The sequence below is a fragment of the Mirounga leonina genome, unplaced genomic scaffold (genome assembly GCF_011800145.1).
Source record: "Mirounga leonina isolate KUSES-001 unplaced genomic scaffold, KU_Mleo_1.0 Mir_152, whole genome shotgun sequence".
NCBI classification, from domain to species: domain Eukaryota; kingdom Metazoa; phylum Chordata; class Mammalia; order Carnivora; family Phocidae; genus Mirounga; species Mirounga leonina.
The window spans coordinates 8054850-8068856 of record NW_023270380.1 but is presented as its reverse complement, the minus strand read 5'-3'; the positions used below and the strand labels follow the sequence as shown (position 1 = coordinate 8068856).

The 14007-nt window shown below is 41.7% G+C and overlaps 1 protein-coding gene across 1 annotated transcript in view; it reads right to left on the bottom strand.

Annotated features, from left to right (window-relative positions):
- RYR2 (ryanodine receptor 2) overlaps positions 1-14007 on the bottom strand; it is a 725313-nt gene that overhangs the window by 28546 nt on the left and 682760 nt on the right. Inside the window, exons 90-94 of the mRNA XM_035008528.1 lie at positions 13466-13533; positions 5902-6049; positions 2801-2887; positions 1957-2175; positions 328-458 (exon numbers count right to left, since the gene is read on the bottom strand). Of these exons, the coding sequence (XP_034864419.1) occupies positions 328-458; positions 1957-2175; positions 2801-2887; positions 5902-6049; positions 13466-13533 (653 nt within the window). The remainder of the gene's footprint in view (positions 1-327; positions 459-1956; positions 2176-2800; positions 2888-5901; positions 6050-13465; positions 13534-14007) is intronic.

The following is a 14007-nucleotide window of genomic DNA, read 5'->3' as shown; positions in this document are numbered from 1 at the left end:
GAGAGAACCCTGCTCTGTAGGTTATGTACCTCCAGCTACACTCTTCCCTGAACACTGAGTAATGGATGTCACATTCCATCGGTGCTTTGAAAATGGACTCAAAGCCATTTTTGATTAAGGAATTCAGAACGCAGATGGGAAAAAATTGATGGCATCCATTAAGAAGCTGACAGCGTTTAGTCTTTTGATATTCTTGGCTGAAAATATCACTATTATTCACCTCTGCTAAACTTTTGACAAATCTGCAAGAACTCCAGCAAAGTTTTTTTTTTTTTTTTGTCTTGAAATTTTTGAGCATGGAAATGTCTCACATAATTCTTTACTCACTGTGTGTTGATTACAAGTCTATCCCACTGCCCTTTAATATCATCTTCTGAAGGCTGTTCTGTAATATAAAGCCCATCAAATTCCAATTTTCGAGCTACTTCCTTTTCTCGCTTAAAAATAACCAATGGGACCTACATTTGAAAAAATAAACACATTAAAATTAGTTTAGATTTATTGGTATCTCTTGTGGTCACTATCTGTACAAAACAGCTTTTTGGAAAAAGAAATATTTCCCATATTACTTCCAAGAAGGTAAAACTGGGTGAAAATGAACTGGTTATATTTAGGCAGAAAGGAACATCTAGAGGTTTAGGAAAAACAGAAATGGAATAGATATCATATATAATCCTATGTTTCTAAACACATACATATTTACAGATATTTGCACTAAAGAAATCACTTTTAAATATTAAAGAGAAAAGGATTCAATATATCTTTTATTACAACCTATTTATATCTTTATATTTATGAGACACGAACAAGCTACAATAAAATATAGCAATGTTACCAATGTTCCAAAATGCATGCTTCTAAAAAGTGCAATTTTATTTGCGAAATCTCTTTAATGATTCCATGCTCAGTGTCCACATGCATTTTGAAATAAATTTTAATTTCAGCATCAGCAAAAATCTTTGTCAGTTTGCCAAAATGTTTCCAGGACATATTGATTCATCTCATCTTCTCATCTGGACAGATTTTACACAAGGCACAGCTAGGAGAAGGATGCAGACGTTTTGGAAGTATTCAAGAATACCTTCCCCTACCCCAACTCATAAAACAAAGGAAAGAAAACGAGGGAGAGGAATTTCTAAAGAAAATTTTACATTCTAGTCTTTTACTCTAGGCTCTGGTTTTTCAAAAGTCTTCTAGAAGTTTCACAATCAGAGGCAGGGGACAGCGAAATAAAGCGTTACCATGAAAAGGTGTCTTGCCAGGAAAAAATAAAGAGGTTTGCAAAAGTAACAGGTAGCCCTGAGCACTCAGAGACTCTTGAGTTCTATTCACCAAATATTATTATTCTCTTGGTAGGGATCTAGGGATAGAGCTGTATTATTTTCTGGGTGAATTGTGACAAACTATAAAGCATTTGTGCCAGCGATGGTGTTAGATAGGTACCTAATAACAGGACAATCAAAACTACTCAGGTTCTGCACGCTGTATTCTGTAACTCTAATATACCAGAGCACTGCTAGGATACATGGTGGGTTACTTCTGCGGGGTCAAGTTTTGGTGAAACTGGCCATTATGTGAATAATTACCAATATGTGACAGAAAGCTATAACAAGATGGCCCAAAGCCATCTGCCCTTCCTGGGACAGCCTGCAGCCAACGTGGAGCTCTGAAGACCAGGTTCCAATGCCCTAGCCCAAGACAATCCTGTAGGGACATCCCAACTCATGGCCTGAGGCCCGTGCACGGGCCCTGTCATGTCTGAAAGGTAGCACCACTTTTCCCTCTTGCATTCTGCTTCCTTCCCTTGCCCCACAGGTGTTGACTCATTGAACATTCCCTAATAATCTTCATGCAGGTAATTTGCCCATCTCAGAGTCTGCTTCCCCAGAAGTCCAACTGCAACAGACACATGCACACACGGACACACACGGGTACCTTGGTGCCTTACTATCTTACTTTCAAGCAGTAGTATCCGATGATGCAGAAGAAAGAAATGACCGTGTGGAGAATAGCTAAGATCCTCAGCGTGGGCTCCATATACCCGCTGCTCTCCTCCAGGACGTAGTGAACTGCGATGATTCTGGGCGAGCCGCTGTCTAGGCTGCTAACTTTGGCATTTTCACTCGAACTGCGAGTGGGGAGCTCCTTTCCTTCAACCACAGAAGAAGTGGAGACCTGATTCAAACCATTTAAAGTAGAGTCAGTCGCTTCCTCTAAGATATCGGCGCAAACAAGAAACCCAGTGGAAACCCAGCCTTATCCGCAAAGAGCCAGAGATGAAGCCCATGTCCCATGAAAAGACTAAAAGCAAAGGCTAAAAATAGATAGCTTTTCAAAAACCAATGGCAAATAATGAGCATACTCTTTAAAATTCCTTCTAATCCAAGCAAGAGTTATGAGGATTCTAAGGCATGCGGGGGTGGAGGCTGGGGGTGGGGAGAACAGATGGCTAAGCTGCCTTCCCAATTATCCAAAGAATTTAACGTAATAAAGGTATGCCACACCCAGATAGGGTAACAAGTGAGATATTCAGCCAAATTAGGCTAGGGACACTGGGGAAACCCTCCACTGAATCAAATGCTCATCAGCTGAGGCATTTCCCACTTAGTTTGGAAGAACAAATCTACTCCTGTCTTACTAGACCATCAGTGATGTGCTTGACCTCTAGGTTTTCTCTTTCATCAAAACATATTTTAGAATAGGTTTAGACGCGCTCATTAGTGGATCTGTGAAATCTATACATGCAATTCAGTCCATCTGTAGTTTCATACTGGTTATTGAAAGACGAAGACATACGTACCTTATAAAAGAGCAAGATGAAATTGATTGCAAATGCGACAAATAAGGCTAACATTCTCATGTTGTAAAAGTTGCGAGCAAAATAGTTCTGAAGGTGAAAAAAATGATGAAAAGGTCACTGAATCAAGAGATTGACATGTGCAGACAATTTACATTAAGCATTCCTTTGTTTACTCAAAACTATTTCTCGAGAGCCTACTGTGTATCAAGTAGAATTCTTGGTACTGTAGACATAACAGCAAATAAGAAAATTTGGGCCACCATGGAGGACACAAAGGATAAAGAAGCACATCCGCAGATTAAAGATAAAACGAAACAAAACAATCTCAAGGGATGCTAAATGCTATGAAGAAAAAGCCATCAGGTTAAGGGCTTAGGGAATGGGGGTGCTATTTTAGATAGGTGGGTCAGGGAAGGCTTATTCTAGGTAATAACATTTGAGCATAGGCCTGAATACCATGGGACAGCAATGCAAGTGAACAATGGAGGGGAGAGTGTATGAGACAGAAAGAGCATGGGTTATGGGGCACGAAGGTTCTGAGTTCCAAGTGACAGTGTGCTTGGGGACAGTGAGAGAGGACAGGAAAGAGTGGGAGGGAATGAGGTCAGAGAGGTGAGGAGGACATAGGCTTACAGTCTTCTGATAAAAGTTTGTAATGTTCCTTCCAGTGCAATGGGTTGGTTTATGACCTCTGGGGCCACACTGCCCAACTGTGGAGCCCACCCTCAACACTCACTCACTGCAGATGCAGACAAGCACGTAACCACTCCTGTAGTATCACTTTGATCATCTGTAAAGTGGGCATAACAACAGAACCTTCCTCAGAGGTTTGCTCTGAGGATAAGTTCATGGAGGGAAAGTTAGTTATTAATCTTGTTATCATCACTGGAATTATTACTTTATTCCAGGTGGGATGGCAAGCTATTGGGGGATCTGAAGAGGGCTTGATATGACTGGAAATTATCATTTGGAAAGATTATTCCAGTTGCCCTGTGGGAGACGGATAAGAGGCAAGCATGGAAGGAAGGGGACTAATTAGAGCGACCACAGGAGAGCAGGAGGGGTGATACTGGTGGCGGTGGCCTGGCCTGGGAGGAGCTGTGGAGACAGAAGAACTGAGCAGACTCTGGCTATACTTGGAAGACAGAACTGGGAAGAATTCCCACTGGATTGGATTTGAGGGAGGAAAGAAAGAGAGGACTCAGATACAGTAACTTCTGGATTTGGGGTCAGAGCAACTCAATAAACGGTTGGTGCCATTTATCAGCTAGAAAAAACATCTAGAGGAGAAGTAGGTCGAAGGTAAAGGCGATGGGAAATATCAAGTACTTGTTTTAGTGTGAAATGGGAGAGGTCTATGGGGCATCCAAGAGGATATGCCAGGGGCTTTAGCATGACAGGTCCTATCAAGATGACAATGTATCCCATTATCGGTCTCCATGTACACACCCCATTCGGGTGGTGTCATCTCCCACACAGGACCCTGCCTTTACTGCCATGGCTTATGGACTAAGGCAGCCTACCACAGCCAAACCAGGTCAGTCACATTGGTTCTTCTTGTGGAAGGCTGGAACTGGGTCATGGGAGGCTGAGTTGGAACCTTGGTTATCTGAGCTGGCAGGTCACAAAGGTTTGGGGGACGAGGGGCCTGTGGTGGCCTGATGTGGCCATGATCAGTCTTGTGCAGGCAAAATGGTAGGCAGAGGAAGTCATATTGGAAAGAGAGGCAGGAAAACAGAAAACACGTGACCCTGAGGCAGACGGTGGAAGACAGACCTCAATGACTTGCTTTGCACGATTGTAGTTAAACGCAGTCTTCAGGAATCCACTGGGGCTTTGGTGGGTTATTGGGGAGCCCATTCAACCCCACGCCCTACCATCTATGCTGCACCTGTCACCATGGCAACTATCACAACACAGCAAATCAGTGATTATCCAGGGGTATCTACAGAACGTTTACGTTCAGGATAGTTGGTACTAAACGATGTGGGGAAAATAAAGAGAGTTGAAGAAGACATAGTTGAAACTACTAATTAAAATAAGTTTGCATAAATTATATAAGAATGTGTAATATTTATTTATACATAAGCAGGTAGAATATATAATTACTGAGGACACTCCATTTCCCTTCTAGGTGAAGGGCTATAGTATACTGAGTTTCTTGTTTTTTGATTTCGCAAAGGCTATTAAACATTAAATATGATTTTGTCTTTCAAACGGCTTTATTATGAGGAATGTTGGTCTTGGTTTCTAGGTCAGACATTACTGGTTAGCATCTCTTGTAGGTTTACTCTGCACACTCATCTCCCAATATTTTCCTGCTTTAAGAAAGTGTATACATTATAATAAAAGGCCTTTCAACCAAAATTTTTATGAATTCCATCTTGTATGAATATGAACAGAGAACTACACCTCCTTTCTTGGTTTTCAAATACGAATATGTATTTTATTCATTTGGAGAGCACTTCTGCAAAATATATAGGACACTACATAAAGAACTGTCTTCTCTCTTTTCATTCCCTTCTTTTCTTTGTTTCTATTTAAAGAATAATTTTGAATAGAACTTCTTCTTATCAATAGGAAGTCGGCTCACTACATTAATGTTTATGTAACTGGGCTTTTAATAAAAAGGTGATGTTCTAGAACTGATGAACCCAGTTCTGGAACATCAATATGAATTACTTGTACCCTCAATGTCGTGGTTCTGGAACATCAATATGAATTACTTGTACCCTCAATGTCATGTTTTGCTTTCATTCACCGCAGACCCTCACACAGTGTGTCCTGCAGAGTATATTTATTAATCTGCCCTAAAGCCTTTGTGGGAACACACTGGTTGCCCTGTGTTGGCAGTCACTGTATCAGATGGTTTCAGGTAATGTGGATGTGTGTGGAGGTTATGGTTTGATGACAGGGAACAGTGGACCAAAGGCATTTATTATAAAATATGAACACACTCAGGTGAGTAAATAAAACATACTTGTAAGACTGACTTGATCCCCTGATTGCCACCCAAGGAAAGGTCAACGAGTATTTACTAGGCCTGAGTTGTTATGGTCTCACAATATATCAATAACAATATTCACTCTAGAACATCTTACTAGAAGTTTCTGTTGATATGCTATGATTTTCTTCCAGAACGCAGACTCGGGAATTTCCGGCTCTCCGTATCTGTGTGTGTGGAGCTGTCTCAACTTCTGTTTACCCTTATCTTCTTTGGCTTTTTCTTCTTTTTCCCCGTCTTCTCCCCTGCAAACACAAATGACTGAAATATCAGCCATCCAGAAACTAAAGAGGTGAACAGGTTTGTGCCAAATTAGACACACAAACAAATATTTAAATCAGAACATCCTTGTTAAAAAGTAGTTCCTCTTTCAGTGCATTATCATATTCAGATTTTTAGAATGAGGGCTAAGATTTCCTGCCTCTCATTGCCTCCCGTAGATGGACAATCCTGTGAAGGTCGAATCTAAAGGACATTTTACAGGGGAGGGGGGAAAGATGGCGGAGGAGTAGGGGACCCTATTTCAACTGGTCCCCAGAATTGAGCTGGATATCCACCAGACCACTCTGAGCACCCACGAAACCAGCCTGAGATGTAAGAAGATCTGGATCTCTACAAACAGAACATCGCAGGCGGTTGGTTTTGAGGTACAAAACGGGGAGCCGTGATTCCGTGAGCAAATGTCAGAGGACAAACGGCAGCGGGAGGGTGCCTGGCCCTGGGGATCCTACACCGCCGGTGAGCGACAGCCTCATGCGCTGCGGACGGGGAGCAGACTCACAGACCAGTAGGGGCGGGGAAAGGACTTTAGGGCAGCCCCTGCGAGGGAAACCCGGAGGGGCGAATCGCACGCGTGCGAACTGGAAGCAGAGGGCAGAGATGTGCCCCGACCTGGAGGCAGGACTAGGGGTGCTGTTGAGGGGCGCACAATCCAGGCCGCACAGTTTATAGCAGCACGGACAGAAACGGAGACATTGTGGTCTGGAGTGCTCACTGAAGAACAGACTGTGGTCTCTCTGCTCTGAGGCAGAGGGTTGGAAATGGTCTCTTCTGCTCTGACTTGGGGAAGAGACATGGAAAGCCACCAGGGAAAGCCACCAGAGAACAAAAGCCCCGAAGACTGATTCCCGCTGAGCCCATCCCCCGCCACAGGGGGGGCAGGGCAACACCGCCCAAAGAGGGTTGCCTGAGTAACAGCGCGGCAGGCCCCTCCCGCAGAAGACAGGCTAGGAAAAAAAGAGGCCAGCAACCCTAAGGTCCCAAGAAAACAGGTGCATCTTGCTTGGGTTCTGGTCAATAATTTGGACTCTATACATTCCCTCAAACACCCATCAACAGAATGACTAGGAGGAGGAGCCCCCAAAATAGAAAAGACTCAGAGATCATGACTTATGCTGCAGATTTACAAATGGATGCAGATATAACCAAGACGTCCGAGATGGAATTCAGGATAGCAATTGTGAAGACAATGGCTAGAATGGAGAAATCAATTAATGGCAACATAGAGTCTCTAAGGGCAGAAATGAAAGCTGAATTGGCAGAACTTAAAAATGCTATCAATGAGATCCAATCCAATCTAGATAATCTAACAGCTAGGGTAACTGAGGCAGAAGAGAGAATAAGCGACCTGGAAGACAATATAATAGATAAAAAGGGAAAAGAGGAGGCCAGGGAAAAACAACTCAGAATCCATGAAAATAGAATCAGAGAAATAAGTGACACCATGAAGCGTTCCAATGTCAGAATAATTGGAATCCGGGAGTGAGTGGAGAGAGAGAGAGAGGGCTAGAAGATGTATTTGAGCAAATCGTAGCTGAGAACTTCCCTAATCTGGGGAATGAAACAAACATTCGCGTCCTAGAGGCAGAGAACCCCTCCTAAGATCAAGGAAAACAGGCCAACACCCTGGCATGTAATAGTAAAACTTGCAAATCTTAGAACCAAGGAAACCATCTTAAGGGCAGTTAGGGGGAAGAGATTCCTTACATACAGAGGGAGGAACATCAGAATAACGTCTCTATCCATAGAGACCTGGCAAGCCAGAAAAGCCCAGCAAGACATAGGATACTAAATGAGAAGAACATGCAGCCAAGAATACTTTATCCAGCAAGGCTTTCATTTAGAATGGATGGAGAGATGCAGAGCTTCCATGACCGGCAGAAACTGAAAGAATATGTGACCACTAAGCCGGCTCTGCAAGAAATATTAAGGGGGGTTCTATAAAAGGAGAAAGACCCCAAGAGTGATATACAACAGAAATTTACAGGGAAAATCTATAAAAACAAGGTCTTCATAGGCAACATGATGACAATTAATTCATATCTTTCAGTAATCACTCTCAACGTGAATGGCCTAAACGCTCCCATAAAACGGCACAGGGTTGCAGATTGGATAAAAAGACAGGACCCATCCATATGCTGTCGACAAGAGACTCATTTTGAACCTAAAGATACATCCAGACTGAAAGTGAAGGTATGGAGATCCATCTTCCATGCCAGCGGACCTCAAAAGAAAGCTGGGGTAGCAATTCTTATATCAGACAAATTAGATTTTAAACTAAAGTCTGTAATTAGAGACACAGAAGGACACTATATCATTCTTAAAGGGTCTATCCAACAAGAAGATCTAACAATTGTAAATATCTATGCTCCCAACACGGGAGCAGCCATCTGTATAAGCCAACTGTTAACCAAAATAAAGAGTCATATTGATAACAATACGTTAATTGTAGGAGACCTCAATACTCCACTCTCAGCAATGGACAGATCATCTGAGCAGAAAATCAACAAGGAAACAAGAGCTTTGAATGATACACTGGACCGGATGGACCTCATAGATATTTACAGAACATTCCACCCTAAAACAACAGAATACTCATTCTTCTCGAGCGCACGTGGAAACTTCTCCAGAATAGACCACATACTGGGTCACAAATCAGGTCTCAACCGATACCAAAAGATTGAGATTATTCCCTGCATATTCTCAGACCACAATGCTCTAAAACTGGAACTCAATCACAAGAAAAAATTTGGCAGAAATTCAAACACTTGGAAGCTAAAGACCACTCTGCTCAAGAATGTTTGGGTCAACCAGGAAATCAAAGAAGAACTTAAATAATTCATGCAAATCAATGAGAACAAAAACACATCGGTCCAAAACCTATGGGATACTGCAAAGGCGGTCCTAAGGGGGAAATACATAGCCATCCAAGCCTCACTCAAAAAAATAGAAAAATCCCGAATTCACCAACTAACTCTACACCTTAAAGAACTAGAGAAAAAGCAACAAATGATACCTCAGCCATGCATTAGAAGAGAAATAATTAAAATTAGAGCAGAAATCAATGAATTAGAAACCAGAAACACAGGAGATCAGATCAACGAAACTAGAAGTTGGTTCTTTGAAAGAATTAATAAGATCGATAAACCACTGGCCAGATTTATCCAAAAGAAAAGAGAAAGGACCCAAATTAATAAAATTATGAATGAAAGGGGAGAGATCACGACTAACACCAAGGAAACAGAAACAATTATTAGAAATTATTATCAACAACTGTATGCCAAGAAACTGAGCAATCTGGATGAAATGGAGGCCTTCCTGGAAACCTATAAGCTGCCAAGAGTGAAACAGGAAGAAATTGACGACCTGAATAGGCCAATAACCAGTAACGAGATTGAAGCAGTGATCAAAAACCTCCCAAAAAACAGGAGTCCAGGGCCTGATGGATTCCCTGGGGAATTCTACCAAACATTCAAAGAAGAAATAATACCTATTCTGCTGAAGCTGTTTCAAAAAATAGAAACAGAAGGAAAACTTCCAAACTCATTCTATGAGGCCAGCATTACCCCAAACCAGGCAAAGACCCCATCAAAAAGGAGAATTTCAGACCAATATCCCTGATGAATATGGATTCCAAAATCTTCAACAAAATCCTAGCTAATAGGATCCAACAATACATTAAAAGGGTCATCCAGCACGACCAAGTGGGATTTATCTCCCGGATGCAAGGGTGGTTCAACATTCGCAAATCAATCAATGTGATAGAACACATTAATAAGAGGAGGGAGAAGAACCACATGGTCCTCTCAATTGATGCAGAAAAAGCATTTGACAAAATACAACATCCTTTCCTGATTAAAACTCTCCAGAGTATAGGGATAGAGGGAACATTCCTCAAGCTCATAAAATCCATCTATGAAAAACCCACAGCAAATATCCTCCTCAATGGGGAAAAGCTGAGAGCCTTTCCCTTAAGATCAGGAACACGTCAAGGGTGCCGACTCTCACCACTGTTGTTCAACATAGTACTAGAAGTCCTAGCGACAGCAATCAGAAAACAAAAATCAATAAAAGGTATTCAAATTGGCAAAGAAGAAGTCAAACTCTCTCTTTTCGCAGACGACATGATACTTTATATGGAAAACCCAAAAGACTCCACCACCAAATTACTAGAACTCATCCAGCAATTCAGTAATGTGCCAGGATACAAAATCAATGCACAGAAATCAGTTGCTTTCTTATACACTAACAACACAACTGTAGAAAGAGAAATTAGAGAAACGATTTCATTTACAATATCACCAAAAACCATAAGACACCTCAGAATAAACCGAACCAAAGAGATAAAGGATCTATACTCTAGGAACTACAAAACACTCATGAAAGAAATTGAAGAAGACACAAAAAGATGGAAAAATATTCCACGCTCATGGATCAGAAGAATAAACATTGTTAAAATGTCTATGCTACCCAGAGCAATCTGTACCTTCAATGCCATCCCGTTCGAAATTCCAATGACATTTTTCAAAGTGCTGGAACAAACAATCCTAAAATTTGTATGGAATCAGAAAAGACCCTGAATCGCCAAGGAGATGTTGAAAAAGAAAAACAAAGCTGGGGGCATCACGTTGCCCGATTTCAAGCTATATTACAAAGCTGTGATCACCAAGACAGCATGGTACTGGCACAAAAACAGACATACAGACCAATGGAACAGAATAGAGAACCCAGATATGGACCCTCAACTCTATGGTCAAATAATCTTTGACAAAGCAGGAAAAAACATGCAATGGAAAAAAGACAGTCTCTTCAACAAATGGTGCTGGGAAAATTGGACAGCCACATGCAGAAGAATGAAACTCGACCATTCTCTAACACCTTTCACGATAAACTCAAAGTGGATGAAAGACCTCAATGTGAGACAGGAATCCATCAAAATCCTAGAGGAGAACATAGGCAGTAATTTCTTTGACATCGCCCACAGCAACTTCTTTTAAGATACACCTCCAAAAGCTAGCAAAACAAAAGCAAAAATGAACTTTTGGGACTTCATCAAGATAAAAAGCTTCTGCACAGCAAAGGAAACAGTCAACAAAACAAAGAGGCAACCCACAGCATGGGAGAAGATATTTGCAAATGACACTACAGATAAAGGGCTGGTATCCAAGATCTATAAAGAACTTCTCAAACTCAACACCCAAAAAACAAATAATCAAGTCAAAAAGTGGGCAGAAGATATGAACAGACACTTCTCTGAAGAAGACATACAAATGGCTAACAGACAGATGAAAAAATGTTTATCATCATTAGCCATCAGGGAAATCCAAATCAAAACCACACTGAGATACCACCTTACACCAGTTAGAATGGCAAAAATGGACAGGGAAAGAAACAACAAATGTTGGAGAGGTTGTGGAGAAAGGGGAACCCTCTTACACTGTTGGTGGGAATGCAAGTTGGGGTACAGCCACTTTGGAAAACAGTGTGGGGGTCCTCAAAAATTTAAAAATAGAGCTACCCTATGACCCAGCAATTGCACTCCTGGGTATTTACCCCAAAGACACAGATGTAGTGAAGAGAAGGGCCATATGCACCCCAATGTTCATAGCAGCAATGTCCACAATAGCCAAACTGCCGAAAGAGCCGAGATGCCCTTCAACAGATGAATGGATAAAGAAGATGTGGTCCATATATACAATGGAATATTACTCAGCCATCAGAAAAGATGAATACCCAACTTTTACATCAACATGGATGGGACTGGAGGAGATTATGCTAAGTGAAATAAGTCAAGCAGAGAAAGTCAATTATCATATGGTTTCACTTATTTGTGGAACATAAGGAATAGCATGGAGGACACTAGGAGAAGGAAGGGAAAAATGAGGGGGGTGGGAATTGGAGGGAAAGATGAACCATGAGAGACCATGGACTCTGAGAAACAAACAGGGTTTTAGAGGGGAGGGGGGATCGGTTAGCCCAGTGATGGGTATTAAGGAGGGCACGTACTGCATGGAGCACTGGGTGTTATACGAAAACAACAGATCGTGGATCACCACATCAAAAACCAATGACGTATTGTATGGTGACTAACATAACATAATAAAATAAAATAAATAAATAAATAGAAAATAATAAAGGAAAAAAATAAAATAAAATAAAGGACATTTTACAGTCCTGAAGTGTTTTTAGAGCTATATGGAGCACATTGTCTTCCAGTTGTGCAATAAAAACAAGTAAAAAGAGGATATCAAAGAAGACACTTCTTTTTCTTTTTTTGCTGTGACTTTCCAAACAACCTTATTTTTAAATTATTATTTTAAGGTTCAGTTTTCACACCGACCAGCCATTAGGACTTAAAATCAGAGGCGTATGCATTTGGTTGTTTCACATGGATAAAGCACATCAAGATATTCATTTTGCAGACAATTATGGAATCAGAAGTACTGAAATTTGATACCTACAACCCTTCTGGGTTTAAAATACCAAAATCCTTCATGAAAGCCTATTTATGCCACATATACACAACCCATACTTAACCTGTATGAGCTCTAACATTTTTTTAACACGAAAGAACTGTCCCTGAAATGACTGTCATGCTGTTTCATTTCACTAAAACAGTCATTAATGTGGCCATTTTGACAACCGAGAAGGATCTAGAAATAGTGCCGACTGTAAAGAATAGCCAAAGAAAATAGCAATGAAGAGAAAAATGTAAGTGCTAAGGGAGCACAGCGGCTCTTACAGGCACTTCAGATTTGACTTCACTGATTTTTTAAAAGTGTGCACATGAAGTTGTCTAAACTGGGGGAAAGATGTAGGTTTCAGTGATTGACAGAAAGCCAGTGTTAGGAGGAAGTGATCCATTTTTATTGTTTCACATTCAGCTCTTTATTACTTATTGCTCTGTAGCACTGGGAATGTAGGGGGAAACCGAAGATTTCTGGGTCCTGCACCAGACCTGCTGAATCAGGGATCTCTGCGGTGGGACCCGGGGATGGATCTTTGTTTTTAACAAATTCGCCAGGCCATTTTTATGCATGGGACGTCAGTGCAAGAATTCTACACAATGGCGTTCAGAACGTTTGTCTCCTCCCTGGCTGACGAGGACAAGAGTGTCCGCATGGTTTTAGGCCCAGAACTGAAGCAGTCAGTGCCCTTGTGGACAGCATGATACGGAATCACGGGAGTCGTACACAAACAGAATCCTCGTGGAACAAGGAGGAAGGCATGGCAGCCCGAGGGGTTGCCAGAGCCTCTCCTCTAGGGTGGCGGATTTCGTCCTGTAGCACCAGACTGTCTGTCCATCATGTGCTCAGGAGGGAGGGAGAGGAAGTAACGCAGACCTAGTGAAACAAAGGGAAGTATACAAAAACGACACATACTCGGCCTTTTCGGGTTCAGATTTGTTTTCTTCTTTTTCCTCCTTTTCTTCCTCTTTTGCCTTCTGTTCCTTGAATGAGCCAAGGGGGAGAAGAAAGAAAAGCAGGGATTACACATCACCTTTGAGTGAGTTGAGGGAACCCTGTGACCATGAGGCAAACCACAACCTACAGATGATACCCTCTTGCCACACTGGCCTTCACTCTGCTCGTCCCGCCCACGCCAGCAGTAAGTACAGACCTGCTAGGCTCCTTCTCACTTTCTTTTCGTACTTCAGAAGGACCTTCTTGACCTCATCCACGTCCTCAAATGTTACTCACTCCTTTAGGTTTCACCGAACTACTCCAAACCATAGTGACGTCTCCACTTTCTCAATGTTTGTGACCTCTACCGTCTAGTGTCTATACTTACTGAGCACTTACTAATTTCCCAGTTTTTTCGTGTTAGTTAGATCTTTCTAACAAACTCTTTAAGGCAATTTGAAAGCAGTGGTCACATCTTCTGTTTCCCTGAATGCGTTATGATACCCAGTGGCGTTAGGCAC